The sequence below is a fragment of the Cnephaeus nilssonii genome (genome assembly GCF_951640355.1).
Source record: "Cnephaeus nilssonii genome assembly, chromosome: 17".
In the NCBI taxonomy this organism is placed as follows: domain Eukaryota; kingdom Metazoa; phylum Chordata; class Mammalia; order Chiroptera; family Vespertilionidae; genus Cnephaeus; species Cnephaeus nilssonii.
In genome coordinates, this window is record NC_137088.1 from 36609904 (window position 1) to 36633076 (window position 23173).

At 53.8% G+C, this 23173-nt stretch overlaps 1 protein-coding gene across 5 annotated transcripts in view; it reads left to right on the plus strand.

Moving 5' to 3' along the window:
- The window catches only part of ATP2B2 (ATPase plasma membrane Ca2+ transporting 2), a 371353-nt gene extending 348781 nt beyond the window's left edge, over positions 1-22572 (plus strand). For all 5 annotated transcript variants that reach the window (XM_079795180.1, XM_079795184.1, XM_079795181.1 and 2 more), the window contains 7 exons: positions 2381-2487; positions 2959-3150; positions 5805-6018; positions 7656-7867; positions 8012-8119; positions 10325-10507; positions 19541-22572. In XM_079795180.1, the coding sequence (XP_079651306.1) occupies positions 2381-2487; positions 2959-3150; positions 5805-6018; positions 7656-7867; positions 8012-8119; positions 10325-10507; positions 19541-19852 (1328 nt within the window). In that variant the 3' untranslated portion in view covers positions 19853-22572. The remainder of the gene's footprint in view (positions 1-2380; positions 2488-2958; positions 3151-5804; positions 6019-7655; positions 7868-8011; positions 8120-10324; positions 10508-19540) is intronic.
- The last annotated feature ends 601 nt before the right edge of the window (positions 22573-23173 follow it).

Here is a 23173-nt window from a genome sequence, read left to right on the forward strand (position 1 = left end):
GAGAAGGAGGTGCCAGCCTCAGCTCATGCAAGGCCTAGAATGCCAGACAGTGACCTGCACTGTCAGCTCAGGGTGGGGACTGTGGGAGGGCCTTGAAGGGACATGCGGCGTTTTAGAAAGCTCACTCCCTGCTGTGTGGAGTGGCCCGGAAGCAGAGGGACCACCAGGATTGTCCAGCTGTGAGAGGTGACACCTGGACCAGGTGGTGACAGTGCTGGTGGACAGGAAGTCAGCAGGTCTGAGAACTGTTCTGTGTGGGAAGGGCTGGGCCTGGCGATTGTTTGGATGTGGTGGAGGGATGAGGCAGACACGGGTCCAGGATTCCATAAGTCTCCACCTGTTTCAGAGCCTGCTGCGCACCAGCATGCACGTGGTTTTTGAGCAGCAGCTAGGTGTTAGGAGTTGTGAGAGAAGGAACAGATTTGACGGGAAACTCGGCTGAGCTGAAGGCCCTCTGACATCCACGTGGAGATGTCTGGAGGACAGATGGATATCCGTGGAGTCAGGGCTCAGGAGACAGCTGGCCAGAGGTGAAGACACAGGTGGGGTAAGCCGAGCAGGGAGAGCAGAGGAGCCGGCTGGACCCAGGACCTCACACCTGAGCGACAGGCAAAGCATCAAGGAGTGGTAGCCAGAGAGTGGAGGACAGCCAGGAGCAGTGGGCCAGGAGGCAAGGAAGGAAGCTTGGTGAAGAGGAAGGGGTGGCCCACAGCATGAACAGCTCCTGAGAGGACTAGAGAAACGGGATAGGGATGTGACTGCAGGAAGGCCCCTGGTGGCCGTGCATGGCAGGACCATGCCAGCACTGCAGGTGGTGGGCAGGGGTCTGGTAGAAGGTGTCCTCCCAGCTCCCCGCTCTCCTGGGAACAGTAGGAGGCCTGTGGGAATGTCAGTGCCAGCCTGAGAAGCCTCAGAGGAAAAAACGGCCCTTCCTCTGCCTTGGAGGAGCACCCAGGCAGGCCAGGGGACCCCGCAGGGATGAAGGCCTCAAATGCCAAGTGGACAGAGACTGGATAGTCCTTGGCAGCGGATCAGCTGGGGAGCAGCCGGACGACTCCCGAGTACATGCCTTGGAGCTGGGCCTGGAAGCAGGTGGAACTTGGTGGTCACAGAAAGCTGGGTGGTGGGGTAGGGAGCACAGTGCCCGAAGTCAGAGAACTCATTCCCTCCTTCCACCCGCTGTGCTGTTTGCCAGGTTCAGGACAGGGGGACACGTGGACGAATGGGAGCTGTAGTGATCAGTTAGGGTGGGGGCCTGAAGGGGGTCACAGAGGCTTCCCAGAGAAAGTGGCCTCCGAGCTGAGCCTGCAGGTGGGTGACAGGGAGCTGGCTGAGGGAACAGCCAGTGCAAAGACAGGGCCAAGTGGAGCTGGCTCTGCAGGCCCAAGAGCCATCCCTGTAGTTAAATCACAGATGAGGGATGGCCGGGGGCTGAGAGAAGAGATGACCAGAGAATGGGCACGTTCTGACCATGGAGGACTTTGTGAGCGGAGCTAAGAATGCAGATGCCCCTCCAAGGCCAAGTGGGCAGTGAGAGAACGACTCAGCTGATGCTGGGGGCCAGGTTCAGACTCAGGTGTTCACCCTGGCGCTGCTGCGCAGATTGGAAGGGGAGCCCTGGGTTAGTGAGGTAGAAGGGATGGGGACAGAGAGAAGCGGAAGGATCCCAGTGGGATTTCGGAGCCAGGATCCTCAGGCCTTGGTGACACATTTGATGTGCAGAATGAGAGAGCAACATGTCAAGGTTGACACTCAAATTTCTGTCCTGCCCATAAACTCCACTCATGCCCAATGACGTCTTTCACGCATCCTTTCCACTGGCCCCAGCTCAGTGACAGGGGCCACATGACATCTTTTCATTCTGTTATTTATTGAGGATTTTATTGAGGATAAATGTCTAGAGAGAGATCAAGGCCAGTACAGTGGGTCAGGGGTCATTGGCGAATGGCACACCCTAGACCTCCTCAGGTGTGACTGAACCTCCCAGAGAGGTGGTGCTGGAGGAGCACATGGTAGGCCTCTGGCAAAACCCTGGAGCCCCTGGACAGGCAGGGGGGTAGCGATTCTGGCCAGGGTGGCTGCTGGGGTGGCCATGGGTTGCAGAGAGAAGAGAGGGTGCTGGAGAGGTGAGCAGGCCCAGACCATGGAGGGCTGCAAGCCAGTACTGGGCTAAGATGCCTGACATCCCCTGCAGGTGCTGGGAGCTATGGGTGACCCTGGAGCTGGGAAGAACCACAAGGGGGCTGGGGGCGGGCAGGGCAGAGGCCAGTGAGGAGGCTGTGCCCAGTCCTGGGTCCTCCTGAGGTTCAAGACTGGCCAGATTGTCCCTGCCCCACGGAGCATCCCAGGGCCCTGAGCACACTCCTGCCCCATCCCACAGGCATCATCGACAGCACCCACACCGAGCAGCGGCAGGTGGTGGCCGTGACAGGAGACGGCACCAACGATGGTCCTGCACTCAAGAAGGCGGATGTGGGCTTCGCCATGGTAGGAGCGGCTTGCGGGGGCCAAGGGCAGCATCTCGCAGGAGCTCACGGGCAGGGGGTTAGGGGAACATGGACAATACAGCCTCAGGCTGGCGATGCGGGACCCCCAGCTCACTCTCAGCCCACCCACCGTCCACCTCATGTGCCCGGTGGTCTCAAAGCCCAGCCTGGCCCCCTGGAAGGGCAGAGGGAGGCTCCCTGCACTAATGGGTCTGTGGGAGGGGCAGGAAGAGGCTTCCTGAAGGAGAGGGCTGGCCCCAGGATGCTAGGTCTGTCAGAAGTAGGTGTGTGTGTATGCATATGCGTCTGTACGCACATGTGTGTGTGCCGTGTGATCTGGCTGTGCTGGCAGTTGCGTGTATATATGTGGGGGTTGTGTAGGACTGAGGATGTGTAGGGGATGAGAGCAGTGTTGCTAGAGCTGCTTGCCTCCTCGGTTGACCCACCCAGGCTCCTGTCCCCGTCCCCACAGGGCATTGCAGGTACAGATGTGGCCAAGGAGGCCTCGGACATCATCCTGACGGATGACAACTTCAGCAGCATCGTCAAGGCAGTGATGTGGGGCCGCAACGTCTATGACAGCATATCCAAGTTCCTGCAGTTCCAGCTGACAGTCAATGTGGTGGCTGTGATTGTGGCCTTCACGGGGGCTTGCATCACGCAGGTGGGTCCCCCGAGGGGTGGGCAGGGTAGAGCATGCCGGAGCCTGGGGGAGGGCATCCCAGGTTGTCCCACCCATCAGTGGTGCCTGCTGAGGGCCAGGAACTGCAGTACAGACCTCAGGCGCCAGCCCCGCGGAGCAGAGGAAATGAGGCTCAGAGATGTGGCAGGGTTGTCCAAGGTCACCAGGCAAGTGGAGATGTTAGGCCTCACTTCCACACCTGCCTGACCCAGGCACAGCGCTGGTCATCGCTCCAGGAGGCGGGAGAGGCTATCCTCAGGGGAGGCAGAGCTCATGGCCACATAAAGGACTAGAGGGAGGGTGGGGCAGGGCCGGGCCCAGGGGGATCAGGCAGCCAGATGGGGGGCAAGGAGCCCCAGCAGGGCCCAGGGGCCCTTAGTTCTGACCTGGGGCGTGTCGGGTGAGGCCTGTTTGCCTGGGTTCCTGAGGCCAATTGGGGGCCATAGGAGGGAGTCAGGGACTCTGTCACGGGAAGAGACAGTTGTCTGTCAGGATCTCAGTCTGGGTCTTGAGCAGCCCCAGGCCCTGAACCCAGGGGCAGTTAACCACAGGCCCCAACATCAGCAGCCCCCTGCTTCCTCACCTCCCCCATGCAGCAGGAAACAGTGATGATCCCCATTTTACAGAGCCAGAAACAGAGGCTTGGGGTATGGACAGGCCAGGCACCTGCCACTGCTCCCACAGCCTCCTGCCTCCCCCAAGGGCTGACCAGGCTGGCCCGGGGAGGAAACAGGCGAAGTCCAAGGCTGGCCCCTCCTAGCGGCCAAGTGGGCAGACAAGTTCCTGCCCATAGGAACCCCCAGAGGCCCGGAGGCTGGCACTGCCCCAAAGAGCCGTATGGCGCTGGGAACACTGCTCCTCTCTGCTTTACTCTGAGCCCTTGGGGATACACATGGCAGCGCCCAATACCCAAGCCCTGAGAGAGTCTGAGGGTTGGCTGAAAGGGTCACTTCCTACTCAAGGGCCTTCTCTCCTGGTTTGTGGGTGAGATGCTCCCTCTAGTGGTGGCTTGGGGCACTCCCACAACATGGCAATTCTCAAGGCTTCTTCGAGACCAGCAGATGCCAGATGGGGAAACTGAGGTTCCAAGAGGACTATCAGTTTGCCTAAGGTCTTAGGTTGAGTTGGTGGCAGAGCCATGGAGACCTTGATGTGGAGATGGGGACCCTAACCCCAAGGTGCATGTGATCAGAGAAGGCTGATGGCAGGAAGAAGCTGAGGATGTGACTGTGCCAGGGCAGAGGTGGGAGAAGCGGGCAGGAGGAGGAGCTCTGATAAATACCTAGGAGGTAGTGAGTATATGGGGTGCAGACAGGGGGCCTCAGGAGGTACATGGAAAGGACAGAGGGACCAGGAACAGCTCAGTTCAGGCTATTAGGCTCTCAGCGTCTGTGGCTTCCTGGAGGAGGTGTTTCGCCAGTGGATGAGGCTAAAGCCACAGGGAGGGGGCTGGGCTGGAAAGAGGGCAATGTGAGGGAGGACGGGGCCCCTCAGCCAGGGGATAGGTGTAGAAAAAGAGCAGGGCAGGGAAGGGGCCACGGGGAGCACAGATTTCAGAGGCAGGGGGAGAGGAGAAGCACCCTGAGGGAGATGGAGAAGGAAAAGGAACATTCAGAGAGGAGGAGGAGCTAAAGGTGAGTGGGGTCAGGGGTGCAAGGAGGAGGCTGTGGCCAAACACCAGTGAGGCCAGTGAGATGGGCTGGAAGATGTGTTCCTCGATTGTGACAAGTGGGTACTGATGACCTTGGGGAAATGCTTTGGGGGGGCACGGAGAGGCCAGAGTCTGGCTGCCAAGGACAAGGCACACAGGGTGCGAGGAAGGAGGGGGGCAGATGGATTCAGCAACTTTGGGCAGTGCCGACTGCATGACATGATTGCACAGGACGGTATGAATATGTGATCCCAGTCTCAGGCAGAGGTGTGGAAGGACCCACGCCAGACTGTGGGCGGCGGGAACCTACAGGTGGTTCAATCACTGATGAGTTTTAGCTTCTGCTATTCCTTACTTGCCCAAATTTTCTGCCATAAAAATGTTATTTTTGGAATTTTATACACACACACACACACACACACACACACACACAATAACTGCTGACATTAAAGTGGGGTAAAGGATAAAGAGACATTGAGTGGTGGTGAGAAGAGGACAGGGTTGGGGCACTGCTGGTAGGGTAGGAGAGACATGAACCATTAATGGTTGAGGGGAAAGAGGCAGCAGGGAGGGGCAGAGGGAGACAGAGGAGATGGAATCTGTGCTGGAGATGGTGGGGGACGTTGTGGCCTTGCCTAGAGGTGAGACTCATGGAGGGAAGGAGGGGATGAAAGGAGGTGGCAAGCAAGGATGTGGCTGCATTTACCAGAGAGCCAGTGGCCATTGGCCCTGGGGAGTCCATTTTGTCCTTGGGGAAGAAGACAGCCAAAGTGGGCAGGTCTGGGCTGTCCTCCCGGGAAAGCCTCAGCGAATCTGCTCTGTGCCTGCTCAGGAACCCAGGGGGCAGGCCAGCAAGGGCAGACCCACTGGGCAGAGCGGCCTCAAGGCTCCAGCAGGAAGCTGCTGAGCCCCACACCAGGCACGTGGTGGCAGCAGGTGGGGCCGGTCTCCCCATGACAGCCCTCGCCACGGTTGCTGTCCCCAGGACTCCCCTCTGAAGGCCGTGCAGATGCTCTGGGTGAACCTCATCATGGACACGTTCGCCTCACTGGCGCTGGCCACCGAGCCGCCCACCGAGACCCTGCTTCTGAGGAAGCCGTACGGCCGCAACAAGCCCCTCATCTCGCGGACCATGATGAAGAACATCCTGGGCCACGCCGTCTACCAGCTCACCCTCATCTTCACACTGCTCTTTGTCGGTGAGTCCCCCACCCCACCCCGGGGACTGACCCAGCATTCTGATTTACACCCACCTTCCTGTTTGCCAGTGGGGGATGGAGGCCCAGGGAGATGAAGTTAGTTGCTCAGGGTCACAGAGCAAGACTTGGGCAGAGCCAGGTTCTGTCCTGCATCTGGCCAACCCCAAACCAAGGCTTTTTCCACGGACACCAGCTCTGAACACTGAGTACACCCTACGTGAGGTGGTGCCCAAGTGTTGATGAATGCCCCTCACGCCAGCCCCAGCGGAGCCTGAGGCTTTTGAGGGAAATGACTGGCCTCTTCTCTGATGCATTCCCACATGTCATCCTCGCCCTGTGGAAGGTTACCTCAGTGAAGCTTCCTACACACCTGCCTACCCACCAGCTATTCCCACAATACTCTCACTTAGGCTGCCAGCCACTCCGTGAGGCAGGCACCTTTGCCATCACTCCCCATGACAATGCTAACAGCAAGCACAGGGAGGTGAGGTGACTTGCCCAAGGGCATGCAGTCTGAGGAGGAGCCTGGGCAAAGAACCAGGTCTAGATGGGCGAAGACTGGCCTGGTTTCCATGAGTGCTTCAGAGATGATCCATGCAGAGCCCACCCCCGGGTAATAGATGAGAAAATAGGCGCCCAGAGAGGGAAAGAGGCTTGCCCATGGTCACACAGCCAGTCGGGCCCAGCTGGAGGCCCCGCCTGGGCAGGCTCCCTCCACGTGAGCCTCCTTGAGCTGGACTTTCAACACCAAGGAGCACTTGCCTTCAGAGTACAGATGCAGTGGGGCGTGGTCCTGTTCCTCAGAGGGCAGGCCTCTTCCAGAAATCTCCAAGGTGGAGTGTTGGCCGGGCCATTGTGAAGATCACATGAGAAGCCTTGGAGGAAGCCACAGGAAGGCAGAAGTAGGAGAGACTCCCAGAAAAAGCTGCAGGCGAGGGCGAGAGGAGGGCAGCCCCTGCCTTACTTGCTGGCTTCCCCATTAGAGCACCTACCCTCGGTGGTCTTGGGTTCAGGTGCACACTTCTCACACAGGAAATGCCACAAGCCCTCCCGGCACCACCTGTCATAGGCACGCCGTCAGCGGGTGTCCACACAATACCAGGGTGCTCTGCCCTCCACCGTGTGACAGCTCAGCTGTAAGAGAAGCAGCAACATGGGTGCGTCCGAGCCAGTCTGGCCGAGGAGCCCAGCCTCCACATGGGAATTATATCTCTTATAATAGCCCCCTGAGCTTTCAAAGGTCTCAGCAAGGGACATGCCCAGTTACAAAAAGCAGCACTTTTCGGGGAGCCCAAAGCCATGGCCTCCCACCAGGTATCCCTAGTTCACCTCCAGACCTCGCTGTCCAGATGAGTCTGTCATTTCTTATAAGCAATGTCGCCTGATAACACAGCCAGCATCCCACCTTTACCAGATTTCCATGGAAAAGTGGAAGGAAGTTCACCAAGGTCTTGTTCCCTTAGAAGATAAAGGGTTTTGTTACCCCTTCACTCACACTCATGACCACCCAACGGCACAGGCCTACCTGCCCCGTGTCCGGGGCGCACCTCCATGCCTGGGCTGCCCACCCTGCTGCAGGGCCCAGGGTCTTCCCCCACCCCAGCCCCCACCCAGCTCCCGCACTCTCGGCTTGGCAGGTGAGAAGATGTTTGAGATCGACAGTGGGAGGAATGCCCCCCTGCACTCGCCACCCTCGGAGCACTACACCATCATCTTCAACACCTTCGTCATGATGCAGCTCTTCAACGAGATCAATGCCCGCAAGATCCACGGGGAGCGCAATGTCTTTGACGGCATCTTCCGGAATCCCATCTTCTGCACCATCGTGCTGGGCACCTTTGCCATTCAGGTAGCCAGGCCACCATTTAACCTGGGCCAGCGGGCAGTGGGCAGCTGGAGCCCCCTGCAGTGCCCTGAGAGCCCAGGCCTTCAACCTGGCCCCTGATGGCCCATCTCTCTGTCTGTCTCTGTCTCTGCTCCCTTGGACCTCCAGATAGTGATCGTGCAGTTTGGGGGGAAGCCATTCAGCTGCTCTCCGCTGCAGCTGGACCAGTGGATGTGGTGCATATTCATCGGGTTAGGAGAGCTCGTCTGGGGCCAGGTAAGTTCTGAGTGGGTTAGAGGAAGTGCCTCTTAGTGGGAGAAGGGAAAGAGCATTGACCAGGAAATCCGGGAGCCCCAGGAATGGGTCCCAGTTCTGCCAGGGACTTGCTGTGTGGCCCGGGACAAGGCCCTCCCTGCCACTGGGCATCTGAGCAATGGAAGTTGGCCCAGGTCCCAAATGCTTGTCATTTGAGTATCATCACTCTGATTTTTGCCATATATCTAGGTACCACTGATCATGTTATTTACTTAATAGTTTCTTGTAATTGTATCAGGCTTTTTTTCATTGAAATTTATTTCAAAAGACAACTTTATATTACTAACATGAGTGGGAAGTCAATATCACTTGTCATAAATAGAAGCTAACTAAGAAATAATGTAATGAGAACAATGGTATTAAACTCTAACTGGATGCCATGGCCCGCCAAGGCTCAGAGCCTACAGGCGGCTAGCTGTCAAAAAGGGAGATCAGTTAGGTGGTGTTACTGATGGTGCTGATGGGAGATCAGTAGTTGGAGCCACACCAAAGAGAGGCTCCTTCAGAGGCTCCGAGAGAACATAAGGGCCACTCTGCCACGTGGCAGACCTACTCAGTGTTGTGCCTGTGGCCATCTGAGATCCTCCTGGCTTTAGGCACCACTGGGCTGGATGCTCTGTGCAGGCCTTTCATCTATGACCCCAGAACATTCTCCCACCAGTTCCCTTTCCTACTGTTGCCCATGTTCTTGGGACACACACACACCCATCAAAGTGCTCACAATTTGCAGCTCAAAGCTCCTGACCAGGACGTGGTGTTTATGAGACACGCCCGAGCTGGGCCAAAAGGGCTTTATCCCTGAGGTGCTCTGTCACCCAGGCAGGGGGCCCCAATGGACCTGAGACAGTGTTCTTGCCTCCAAGCTGTTCCCAGGCTTGAGTGGGACGTTCCAGTGGCAGAGATTAAGTAGAAGATAAAGAAGAAAGTTTAGTTTTATTCAAAAGAAACGTTTTTAAACTTCTGGCTTCTTTCCTACTGTTGCCCATGTTCTTGGGACACACACACACCCATCAAAGTGCTCACAATTTGCAGCTCAAAGCTCCTGACCAGGACGTGGTGTTTATGAGACACGCCCGAGCTGGGCCAAAAGGGCTTTATCCCTGAGGTGCTCTGTCACCCAGGCAGGGGGCCCCAATGGACCTGAGACAGTGTTCTTGCCTCCAAGCTGTTCCCAGGCTTGAGTGGGACGTTCCAGTGGCAGAGATTAAGTAGAAGATAAAGAAGAAAGTTTAGTTTTATTCAAAAGAAACGTTTTTAAACTTCTGGGCTTCTTGGGAGAGTTGATAAAATAGATTTGACTCAGCAACCCCATCCCTTGGGCACCCTCAGGGCCAGGCCATCTTTATTCCACTGGGGCCCACTCCCTTAGAGAGCTCAAGGTGTCTGGGTGAGCAGACTCCTAATGCCTAAGTACGATGCCAGCAGGCAATGCCCACCTTAAACTCCCAGGGAACCCCGGAGGCTGTGTCCAGGTCAGCCCGTCTATCCCTCCAGGGGATACAAGGAGCCTCTGACCTCTGCCACCTTGGTTCCCCCATCAGGCCTGCCTCTCAAGCCTCATGGACAAATCCTCTAGAGAAAGAGAAAGAATGAAGGTTTACCCTTTCCCATGTTGCCTCCCCTTGTTAGAAAGGCAACCATTCCCAGAATCCCCAAATTGGCTCTCCCAGGGTATGTAGACCCTGAGCCCCTCTTGCTCAGGTTGGGTACCCAGGACCCAGAGGCCTCAGGAGGAGGGAGCCCAGAAGCCTGAGGGCCTGCCAGGCTCGTGCTTGGCATCTTAGACACACCATCTCGCTTAACCCTCCAGCCCTGAGAATTGCCTTCAGCTTTACAGATGGGAAAACCAGAGCTCAGAGAGGTTAATGGACTTGCCCAAGGTCACATGACCAGGAAGGTCTGGTGTACTCAAAGTCACATCTGCCCAACTCCTAGAAGCCAAGATTTTCCACTGTGCCCCCTGACTTTGGATGAGTGAATGAATTGAAAAGCAAATTAATAAGAGATTTAAAATTGAATTGGGATGAGTTAATTAGCTGAACATGTAACAAGGTAATTGGGTCAGAGAAGCGGGAGATTGGGAGAGCAAGAAGGGAGTGGCAGGGAGGGAAGGAGGCTGACTGAGGGACAGCCCCCATTGCCCTGACCTTGCCACATCCCCTGCAGGTCATCGCCACCATCCCAACCAGCAGGCTCAAGTTCCTCAAGGAGGCAGGCAGGCTCACACAGAAGGAGGAGATCCCGGAGGAGGAGCTCAACGAGGACGTGGAGGAGATAGACCACGCCGAGCGAGAGCTGAGGCGGGGCCAGATCCTATGGTTCCGAGGCCTGAATCGGATCCAGACCCAGGTACAGGAGGCTCCCAGGGCTGGGCCCACGCCTGGCCGGGCAGGCAGGTGATGGAGTGAATGTGCTCCATACCACCTCCCAGGGCCCCAGAGGTCAGGGTCCTGCTCTCACCACCTCACCAGCTTTTTGTATGCCCTCATTCCTCGCACGCACTCTCAAGTGGCTGCTGAAGAAACAGTGGCCTCCTCAGGAACGTTCCACATCACCTTCTCAGCCAGCAAGGGATCGGACTGGGGTGTCGGGGGTTACCCCTGAGCAGGGGAGGGGTTGACCCAAGAGCTGAGGGGACTGAGGGACTCTAGTCAGGGCTGCTGGGGGACTGGGATCAGAGCTGCAGGACAGCTACCAAAAGGGACAGCCCAAGGCTGGAGACTGGTCCCCAGGAGGCCAAGATGGCAGCTTCAGGCCAGGGTTGGCCCCAAATTCTCCCGGGGTCAGGACCTGTGAGGTCCAGGGCTTATGCACATTCACACATCCTCGTCCTCCATAGTGGGCTTCCGAGTTTTCAGGCAGCTCTGGGAAGCAAAGCTTGGTTTTCACTCACAGACACACACATGCATGCCAAAGACACCTGCAGAGCACACGTGTTTCTTCCCCAGCACAGAGACTGCATCGCTGCCACATGCCAGGTGCTACAATGTGCAGCCCTCCCACCACACGCCGCAGGCTCTCATGGGAGCCAGCCCCTCTGCCTGGGTTGGGGTTATAGTTCGCATCATGCTTTCATAGCCTATGTAACTAAGAGAGGGTCAGTCTCTTACCCAGACCACCTGGGAGAGCTGCATCTGGCAAGTTCATGGCCCCCACCCCATCCCACTCTGGGATGTGTTGCAGAGTCCCCACCTGCGTCCTGCCTGGTGGCCTAGCACTTCATTTAATAAACATAATGAACAGGTCACCTGGGCTGCCTCACACCCACAGTGTGCTGTCCCAAACATCATCTCACTGGCCTTCACAGCCCCCTGAGAGGAAGGTAAGCCTCCTCCAGTTTTAGAGGGGACTGAGGTTTAAAGGGGAGGCAGCCCTTTCTGAGAGCTGGGGTGGGGGACAGAGGCAGATTTCAGACCCAGAGCCACCTGATGGATGCAGCCTGGGCTCCTCCCCAGCAAGAACCCGGCACCCCGCCTGCCGGGCCGCTCTCAGTGCACATGGCTGTTACCAACCGGCGCAGAGCCTTTCAGAGGTCTCCAGGTTGCAGGACACCGGGACTGTAGTTTCTTGAATGGACAGAGTGCCTATCCAGCTTGGCTCTTAAGGAACACTAACACAGGCCAAGTGCTTGCCACTCACAGAATATCCTGCCAGGTAGGTGGCATCGCCCCTTCAGAAGGATAAGAGGTGACTTGCCCAAAGTCACCTAGCTCGTAAATGGCATAGCTGAGATTTGGGCCAAAGTCTGTCCACCCAGAGCCCCCACCAAACCACTCAGGCTCCACCTCTGGCCCCAAGTGGCACTAAGCACCCCTCTTGCTTCCAAACACCATGTTTAATCACCCCCAGCCCAGCCCACTGGCCCCTGAGCCACTGGAGCAGAGCAAAGGCCGGGCCCTGGGGTCCTCCCTGGGACCCTGGGCCTGCAGATGGGCCGGAACCAAGCAGACATCTTTCAGAGCCTTGGAGTGTGTCTGGTACTTTTTGTTTTGATTTCAGTGACGTCGTCATTGTTGCCGTGGCTGCGGCTGTTCTCGTGGCATTGCGCCTGTCAGTCGTGTAGCTGTTGTGTTCGTTCTTCTCGCAACTTGTCTCGTTCTCTCCTCCGTTGCAGATTGAAGTAGTCAATACTTTCAAGAGCGGGGCCTCCTTTCAGGGGGCCCTGCGGAGACAGTCCTCCGTCACCAGCCAGAGCCAGGACGTAGCCAATCTCTCTAGCCCTAGTCACGTGTCGTTGTCCAATGCTCTTTCCTCTCCGACCAGCCTTCCTCCTGCTGCAGCTGGGCGTGAGTGTGAATCCTTACCGCCTCGGGCACCACCGACGCTAGCGCCGGGCGGGCAGGCGGGCAGGGGCCGGGACACCAAGGACCTGGGGGGCAGCCAGTCATGGTTAGGCCCAGTGGGCTGAGGGGCCACCATAGCCAGTGATGGGGGGCAGTCTCTTGGTGGGCCAGAGTCGGCTGGGGTCAGAGTCAGGAGTTATAACCAGTCATTCAAGGGGTCGTGAGGGTCACAAGTAGTCAAAAAGTCTGGACCAGTCAAACGATCATCATCGGCCAGGAAGGTTTCGGTAATTAAATGTCCCCCTGCACCACAAGGTCACAGCAGCCAAGAGGGAGCAGTCAGCCAGGGGGCACAAGGTGTCCCAGTCAGTCTAGGGTCATATCAGTGACAAAAAGCTGGCTCACAAGGACAAGGGTCAGAGTTGGCCGGGAAATCACAGTCTCCAGTCAGTCAGGCAAAGGGTTACTGTGGGTCAAGGCCCTCAGGGGTCACAGTCAGTCACAGTGAGGTCCAGCGAAGGGAGTGGTCACTGTAGGTCAGAGGTCATAGTCCATCTGGGGTCCCAGGAGATTACAGCCCAGTGGTTCGGAACACTCTACCCTCTCTCCTTGCACACCTAAAAGCATCAGCTGCCTCATACCACTCTCCCTGCATGCTCAAGGTCTGATGCCTTCCTGGAAGGGACAAGGCCCCTAACTTGACCTCGAGTAGAAAACAGTGGGCCAAGCTTCAGGTCTCGCGTGGTGCTGGAGGCCCTGAGGGATCTGGTCTAGCCCTCGGCTTCCTGCCTTCCTTACCTGAGCGACAGCCTGGGCCTCTGACCCCCTCCATCACCTCCCTCCTGCCGAGCTCGTCACCTCACACCATCACTTTCTACCTAGGTCTCTCATCTCTGGCCTTGTCTCTCATCTCCAGCCTGAACCCCTATGTCCTCAGATCTCAGAACAAATAAGTAGTCTGTTTACCATCTTCCTCCCTTTCCTTGTCTCCAAACTGCAAGGGAGCCCTATTCTGGTCTTCTCAGATGGCCCCGATGTGTTCCCTTCGCCAGCCCTTGGACTTCTTTGAGGAGGCATAGACTCCAGATGGTATCTCTTGATACTTTATGAGGTGCCTCTACCCCCATCCAAACACAGAGCACCCATAACACACTGCACAGGAGAGGACCTGTATGCTAGGTGGGAACTATGCCATCTGAGCCCTCTGGCAGGGGGCATGAGCCACAGAGAGCCTGTTGATGGCATATGCTCATGTCCCATGACCTTTCAGTGGATGCAGTCCTGCCAGGTATGCATGATGACAGGAAGGATGCAGAAAAGGTGGGAAAGCCCCTCCTTGTTCATTCATTCATTAGCACAGAACCACAGTAATGAGGAGGCCAGACTAGCCAAGGTGATGTGCAGACCTATTTGAGCGATGATGTCCAGAGTCACATTCCTATGAGGTATCACTAGGAAATCACTGCCAGGCTTTCTCAGGGCAGGAAACCAGAGCCAGTGATGAGGTGCCATCCTCTCCCCTTCGCATTAGAGAGCCCTCCCCGTGGTGAGAGGCCCTCACCCAGCTGACCTACTTCTGCATCAGCTTAGCTCTGACCTTGCTCCGTGACCAGAAGTGTTCTGGCCTAGAGAGCCACTTGAGGAAGACTCCATTCCTTTGGTTTCTGCCACCCCTGCCCGTGACACCTGCATCCCTCTGGCTGGCTCTGACCGCCAGAAGCCTAGCTTCTGAGTGCACACTTAGTTCTTTGTCCCATCTTGGGTCAGCCTCCTTCTTGAAGTGTGGCACTTTGCACTGGCCACAAGAGAGCCGCTCTGACATTCCTGCCTCACAGCCTTTGGAAGTCTGCCCTTGGCTTATCCCCTCCCCTTAGCTTTCAGTCTAAAAGAAAGACCTCAGTCATCTCAAACCTTAGCAATTGAATTCTCATCTTTTCTTCTGTCATTTATAAAGCCATTCAATAAGGCTGGTCTTGGGACAGTTAGTTCTTAGCAATTCTCCTTCAGAGAAATGCCCATTTCTGCCCACCCTCCACTTACTTCCTATCTCTAAGCCAATTTTCCCTTTATCCCAGGGTGACCCCAACTTTGGAACAGCCTTTGAAAAGGAGCCTGTACCCTAGCCGGTGTGGCTCAGTGATTAGAGCATCGGCCTGCAGACCAAAGGGTCCCAGGTTTGATTCTGGTCAAAGGCACGTACCTTAGTTGCAGGCTCTTCCCCACCCAGACCCTGGTCCGGGCTCCTGCAGGAGACAACCAATCAATGTGTTTCTCTCACATCGATGTTTCTCTCTGTCTTTATCTCACTCTTCCACTCTCTCTAAAAAAAGGAGCTTTTAAGCCTTGACCCTTGACCCTTCATTCTCTCAGAGACCTCAAAGGGGCTGGTCAGGCACAGCTCCCTCCCCCAGCCACCACCTTGCCTCTCCCCCAGGAATCATGCCTCCTTAAGAATCTTTTATTCCTACCCTCTATTGCAACCTCTGTGGTTTCAGTGCACACACTTTGGTCAACATAGTCACAATGCAAACTCTAAACCAATACCCCTGGTTCCTCTTTTACTGAAATAGTTTCTATAACAATGTCACATCCTTTGGTCTCCAAGGTCTCTGAGGGCTCCCTAGACAACAGGCAGGGGCCCTTCAGAAGCCAGAGGCCTTCTTCCCATGGGGAGGTGTGCAGCAGGTGGCCAGGAGTAAGATTGGGTGAGATGAATCAGTGGCTGCCTCCCGCCTCCTCTCAGCAGGGTCTTCTTCCTGGGGGTTCTCCAGCAGAGGAGGGTGGCCATGTGCATGCTGCATGGAAAATGCTGGGGTCTGTGTGCTCTGACAGGAGCCAAACCACTGTGCCCTGGGTTATCAAGAGTTGGCTACAAAGGCCAGGGGCAGGGCACTCTGTACTTGGACTGACTTCTGACTCATGACATCGGGGTGAGGAACCTGCTCCCCCCACCACACACATCCCTCCCCCAGCGCCACTGTGAGATGGAGGGCCCCAGGCAGACAGATGCATGTGGTGCTAGGACAGTCCCATCCACTGGCATCTGGAATCTTCAGGAAGGAACTCTGGCCTCGTTTCTTGCTTTCTTCTCCTGACTTACTCACAAACAAGTTTGCTTTTACCCCCAGAAACTTAATAACACACCCTACTGACGTATCCTTGAGCCTCACTCAACATCTTCCCAAACAGTTGCCTACATCCTTCACTTCACATATGCCTCCAACTGAAATAGGAGGAGGAAGGATCTGCCAATACATCCATTTAACTGAAAAAGACACTGAGGCTCAGAGAAGTGGACTGACTTGCCCAAGATCACACAGCAAGTGAGTGGCAAGAGGTCTGAGTGCAAAGTCCCTCATTTTTCCTACCACCCCATAGCACTTCTCAGACAAGCCCACAGACCTGGAGCCCACAGAGGCTGAATTTCCACTCTGGAACCAGCACTCACACCCACAGCCTCCTCCAGCAAAAAGAGCTAATCCTCGGGGTCCCAAGCCCAGGGGAGTCGTTTCTCTGCTTGACTCTCCCCAGCCTGGCAGGGACGGGAGAAGGGGGCCTTCCCACTGGTGATCAAGGACAAACCAGCATTCAGCTCTTTGATCCAAGGCCAAGTTGCACGACTCCTCTGCCTTATTCCTCTCAAATTCCTAACCCATCTCAAGCCACCTTTGTACGTAGCACGTTTGTAGCAGGCTCCGTGTTCATCAGTGAAAGTCCTGCTTCTTCAAACCAGCCAGGCCACGAACCTCAGACGCCTACCCCCAAGACCAGCCACTCTCTCTGGACGCTGCTCCTTCTAGACAGAGATTCTCCTGCTCCCATTTCCCCCCCACCCCACCCCACCCCCACCAGACCCCGCTTCTGAGGACTGCTAGGGCAAGGAATGTGCATCTCTTAGGGGAGGGACCTAGGAAAGGAAAGAAAGCTGGACCTCTCATTAGCATGTTGGTAACTAGTTTAGTGCAGTCTTGGGTTGACAAGAAAAATGGCTTGCTTCTGGGACGGGGGGACCCTAGACCTCTCTGCTTTCTGAATATTCCATGTGTTTGTTTCCCTAGAGGGCTAGAGAACCCTGGACACAGAGTTCAGCAAGAGAGAGTGAAATTAAAAGAGGTTGTGAGTCTTTAACCTTGAGCCTGAAATGAATGTGAATCAATCCCAGACTCTTGGCTTCCTTGAAGCCGGGTAAACATTCGAGTATGTCGAACCATCGCAGACCAGGGCCTCTGCATTTCCTCAGAGCCCTCCAGCTCCCTTTGTGCTGATGAAACCAAAATGCCTGAAACCTCTCCCCTCCCCCCACGCCCCATGCGGCTCATACCACAAAACCCCATCTTCAGGGTAGGCAGGAAGGGGAGATGGAAGAGCTTTTTTTCTTCCCATATTTTTTTCCATTTCAGCCGCGGAGAGAACCGAAGTGAAGACTTGAGATGGCCATGGCGGGGTGTCCCAAAAAGTCTTGTCCCCACAGTCTTGTCCAGAGCAGTTCATTCTTTCTGTTGTCTCCATGCCAGGGGGAGGGCAAGGGGCCTGCATCTCATTGTGTGTTGTCCCCTCTGCGTTGTCAGTCACAAGACAGGGTCCTGCAACCATCCCTCCTCCTCCGGTTGGAATCTTATTACAGTTCAGAGCCTCAGAACATTCTGGGCACTAGGCTGGGCAGCTACTATGATAATTAGTATTCCCATTTCACAGATCAGAAAACTGAGGCCTGCAACCTTTTTTGTTGTTTGCACTTAATCAGTGGTGTAATGGCCCACTACTTATCCGGACATCGAATATTAATAATCTCTACAGAACCACAAATATGGAGTCCAGGGAGAAAGAAATCTCAGGGCAGCCAATAGCCATCCCGGAGCGCCGGCACTAATGCACCACGTCGGGCTGGCTCTCACTCGGCACCTGAGGCCTCCTATTTAAAGCAGTGGACAGGGTTCCCTAGAGTCCCCAGCCAACAGCACATAAAAAAAAGACAGAAATGCTTTTGAGAAGACAAGGAAAAATCAGAACTAGTAAGTGATGGCTGACATCAAAGAAGAACTTTTTTAAAATATATACTTTTATTGATTTCAGAGAGGGAGAGGGGGAGAGAGAGATCAAAACATCAATAATGAGAGCGAATCATTGATTGGCTGCCTCCTGCAAGCCCCACACTGAGAATCGAGCCTGCAACCTGGACATGTGCCCTGACCGGGAATCAAACCATGACCTCCTGGTTCATAGGTCGATGCTCAACCACTGAGCCATGCCGGCTGGGCAAAGAACTTTTTTTTTTTTCTTTTCTTATTTTGTTTCTTTTTCTTTCATTTCTAGAACTTTTTAAAAAAATAAAAAATAAAAACTGTGGGATCTTACACAAGACCAAAAGATTCTTGGCAAAGTCCACTTCTTCTCTGTGTACTCTAAATTAAAAGTCAGAGGAGCATATGATGTGCTTTAGAAAGACTCCCCTATGAAAAAGTGAAATAAACCTGAGCTGTGACACTTGAAACCATCAGCCACAGTCATCAAGAGAATTCATTTCCATGGACAGGCTTTCCTCACCTTGCCCCCCAACGAGCTGCCCCTGGGTTTACTCGGCCCGTCCTCTGTCCCCCAGAGGCCTCTGGTGTGGGAGCAGCCACTGCCCTGCAGGGAAGGCCATGCAGGGTGCCCTCAGGACCACAGCCACTTCGGCTGAGGCTCTGCTCCTTGGAGGCACTGATGCTGCCCCCACTGCACTCCCCTAGCTGCTGCTCCCTGTGAAGCGGGCTGGGAAAAGAGAGGGAAGAACCTTTGTCCCAAGTCCCCTCAGTCTCTGGAGATAACAGTCATGGCTCCCCCTCCTAGGTGTCCAGAGGAGGGACCCCTCTCTTCTAAGTGAGGGTCCTGTTCTCTGCGCCCTGCAAGGACAGAGGATGGCCAGGGAGGGAGTGTGGCTCACCCACTGTCAAGCACCAGAAGTGGCAGAGCTAGGACTCAGACTCCAGGTCCAGTGCTCTTCCCACTAGCCCGGCGGATGCAAGGCCCCACCTCCGTCCATTCTTCAGAGAACCGCAGGTTCCAACTGAGACACAGAAAACGAAAGAACTTGCTATTTTGAGTTCAGTTCCACACCCCCTTAGAACCCCACCCAGGGCAGGGCTTGACCATCTGAGTCTGGCCTGGTTTTTTGGTTTTGTGTTTTCAAGGCACAAATAAAAATATCAAATTAAGGAACCCCAAAGCCAACTACAATGGCTGGCCAGGGCTTTGAGTCAATACTCGAGTGTTTACCTCCCAAATGCATGAAGGAAAGCAACGTTGGGTACAAACGACCTCCGTTCACATTGTCCAGGCTTCCAAGTGTAGCGTGTGTCTGTCCGTGTGTGCCGTGTGGTTCCTGACCCCCACCGTGGCATGCGCCCCTCCCGAATGTCACCCGTCCGCCGGCTCCTTTGTGCTTTCTGGCTGCCGCTGCTCTGCACCCCAGAAAGCCCTGAGTTGGCTTTGGTTTGCTTTGCTGCCTTCGTTTTGACGTTCCAGTTCTCTGTTTGGCCCTCGTGTGTCTTCTCTCATCCCGGTTTATCCATCTGTCTCTCCTTTCTGTTCCTTTTCTGTTCATGACATGTTATCTGTTCCATGTGGTATGGTTTCTTAACTGCGTGTGGGGTCTTTTTTTTTAAGATTACTTTTTTTAAAAAATAGCCTCTCCTCCTTCCTATTCTGTTCCCACCTGGCCCCGTTACCCTGCTGCATGGTCGAACCTGCTTTAAAGTTAACAAGGCTCAGTCTCTCCCTAGGTCTGGGTGCCCGCCAGAGTGGACCATGCTTCCTCTGACCAGTTTCCCATCATCTCTTTGATGGGCCTTGATTCCTCCTGTCCTAATATTGTGGTTTTTGACCAAAACCAAAGCAATGTTAAAAAACCTCATGGATGCATATAACCTGAGCCCCTCTTCCAATCTTCCCTCTCCTGTCCATGCTCATAACACCCCGAGACTATGGATTCCACCCACTTGCTGTGCCCTAACCCCTCTCCCACCTGCCCCTCCTCCAAGCCCCCCAGAGTACACACACACACACCCCCACACACACACACACCAGGGCACTGCTTCTCACCCCTGCGCTTCCCTTGCAGATCCGCGTCGTGAAGGCGTTCCGTAGCTCTCTCTATGAAGGTCTAGAAAAGCCTGAGTCTCGAACCTCCATCCATAATTTCATGGCTCATCCTGAATTCCGGATCGAAGATTCACAGCCCCACATCCCCCTCATCGATGACACCGACCTGGAAGAAGATGCCGCGCTCAAGCAGAACTCGAGCCCGCCGTCATCGCTCAATAAGAACAACAGCGCCATCGACAGCGGGATCAACCTGACGACCGACACAAGCAAATCAGCTACCTCTTCAAGTCCAGGGAGCCCCATCCACAGCCTGGAGACGTCGCTTTAGCTGAGGACCCCGCCGCCACCCACCTCCCGGGCACCCACCCATCCAGGCATCCCAACTCACTCAAGCAGCAACGGAGCAACAACAGGAAACCAAATACTGGCGAGAAAACCAACGTTTCCACCCAACAGACCCTTTTTCTGGCTGTGATGCTGTTTGAACTCTTTTTCACTTTGAGGCAAGGGGCGGGATCTCCTCCGGGGCTTAAGGGCGTGAGCGATGTTCCCAGAACAAGCCCTTCCTGGCTCCTGCCCACACATGGACCAGCCATGCGCCCGCCCAGCCGCCATGTCCCCTGCATGAATGTACTGTACACTTCCAGTCCTCCGCTTGTTTGGTTTTGGGGGGCTGGGGAGGGTTTTTGTTTGTTTTCTTAGGCGGGAACTGCAAACAGACTATTTTCTGAGACTATTTATCCAATCCACTGGTCTGTGAATTTTTGAAATGCTTGCAAAGCATGGTCTCAGTTGTATAGGTTAATTTAACAACTTTTTGACATTGCAGAGCTTAACTCGCCTAGTAGATTTGCACCAATGGAACCGAAGAACTTCATAGACACTCACAAGGTTATATCCATTTCTTTATATCTATATCAACGTATACTTACTCAAGACTGTATACGTCCATATAGATAGGTAGAAAAAAAAATATATATATATATATATAAATATATATACATGGATATATAAAGTTTCTTTGCCGGCATGTTGCCTTGTTTCTGCTTAAATTGCTCTATTTTAACTTATTTATGTCCTAAAAGAAGAATGTAATTTGTTTACAAACCTGTAGATAATGTCTTTGGCTATTTGTATGATTTAAGAACACTGGTGGCTGAGATGCTATAAAAACAGCTCAGCCCAACAGACACTTCCCTGGATTGCATCCTTGATGTTTTACGATAGCCATGCTCTGATTTTTGCCTGCTATTTCCGTTCAACAATGTCACTACCACAGGAGGCTCAGGCAGAAGCCAAAAGTAACCAAGTACCCATCCTGAGGGCTTTAACACCGTGCTCCGTGCTCCGTAGACAAAGGGAGAGGAGAGAGAAGGCTTCCTGGGCTTGGAGCGCTAAGGGTCATCCAGGCCCAAGGATGACGGAGCAAAGCATTTGTTGAAGACTTTTCTCTCAATGAAACTCACTTGGGTTTACAAAGAGCATTTCGAGAAGAGGTTCTCTTTGGCACTGTCTGTATAGAGATTGAGGTAGTGTTGCAATATTATAAATGCTATTGTGTTGATTTTTTTTTTTAGTTAGTAATTTAGAGGTTTGTTTCCTTATTAATTGCAGCATTTGAGCTGTTGGTGTATTGGATGAGGATCATTATGGCTTGCTGCTTTTATTTTTATTTTTGAAGAAGAATAGCCTTTTTCTCTGCACTATTTAGATCCGAACAAACCTTATGATGTGTATATTGAGATGTATTCAGTGTGATTTTTAAACCAAATTGTCTTCCTATAGTCGCAATATATACTGTAGCCTTTTAACAGCAAGTCGCTTTCCCGACAGAAAGCCATTCTGAAACCCTACAGTATCACAGGTGAGAAGAGGAGGTTATTTTTCCCTCAAGACAATTACAGCACTAGTAATCCCACTTAATAAGAGCTTATTTAATTGTATGTCAGCCTCTTAACTGCTAAGCACTTTGTGGGTATCAGCTTTTTTCATAAAAGAACTTTTGTATTTAATACAAAGTTTGCTTTGAGACTTTTCAGCATACGATCTTTTTCCATAAACTTGTACAGTGCAAAAGACATTTTGAATACCATGATCGATGACGTCCCATGCTTCAAGGAAAACCAAACACTTTCCGCCTCGCTTGTGAAATCCACTCCTCATAATGACCCTGCCCACAGTTGCTCTGCATCAGCCCAGCCCCTTCCCTTCTCCAGGCCCAGAGAATTCTTCCACACACAAGATGAGAGCCACTCGGGAAAAGAGCCATAGTCAGCTGGGAGGGCCTGCATCTGGAGAAACCTGAGGGTTTGGGACCCCAAGTCAGCCCATCCCACCTGGCAAAATCTTCCTGGAAGGAGGACCTTCTTTGCGCAAGAGCATCGCCTGAATGTCGTGAAGAAATGTCTCTGAATGTACCCAGCAGAGGAAACTGCACCCCCAAAGGGGTGACCAGCCCTCAGATAGGCTTATTGGATTCCAATACTAACACCACCAAAAGCCAGCCCACTGCTCTCCTGCCTACCGAGAGAGGAAAGACCTGCACATGGAAAATGTTGGGCAGCCTTGGAACGTGGGGATTTTGTAGTTTCCTTTCTCAAGGTTTTCCATCTCCCCGCTTCTTTGTTCCAATCCTGTGCCCCAGACCTCATTCCATGGCCAGAACACAAGGGAAACAGGAGGGGTTTCTGAGTGGATCATAGCTGGGGTAACAGGGAGCCATGGAAGCTACCGAGAATGCCCCGCGTTAGGGTTGGTCTTTTCTTGTCAGGAATGACGGATGCTCACGCACACGCACACACGCACACACCCTCCCTCTGACACTTGCACACACATCCACACACACAGGAAATGATTGGGTTTGTCAAAACTCACTGTAGTACATAAAGCTTGCACTCTGTGTCCTATATCTAGCAGCATGGGGTACGTTTGGCAGTTCACCCCATTAGGGGGTAAATAATTTATGACCATTCATCTGTTTTTATGAATTTTTTTATCTAGACAATAATTGTAAATAAAGAACTCACCGTCTCTGTTCATTTAATACTATGCAATGCTTTCAATTGCTGACTCTTCTTACTCCCGCACTGTGGTTCTGAAATGTCTGTGGTTTTAAAAAAAAAAAAAGGCAAAAAAAAACATCAAACAGAATATAGTAAATATATATCCTGTAACTAATACTTCTTTCTATAACTGCACCGTCCACTTAGCTTCCTTTCTGTCCTCTGGACAAGGGCTCCAGGAGGAGACTCAGTTCTAGGTCTAAGCTCACCAACTTGTCTCCCCCAACAGCTAAGGGAGGAGCCGAGGGCCCATTCAATGACCCCTGGGACTGTAGAGTCACCCACCTTTGGAGGTGGGCAGGGAGGAAACCTCGGGGTTTCCTTACGCAATTCAGGCAGCACGTTCCCTAAATCAGAAGCAGCCTTGATGGCTCCCTTCACCATGGCCCCTGGGCCCCTTGTCCCAACCAGAGCATGGGGTTGGCAAGAGGGAGGTTGTCCCACTTCTGAGACCAGACCAATGGCAGGGACTGCAGTGATGCAAGGACTCTGGACCTGTCTTATCCTGGGTATCCCAGTTAGTGAATAGCCACTCTTTTCCCCAACCATGTTGAAATGTCACCTTTACCATACACTGATAGCTGAGC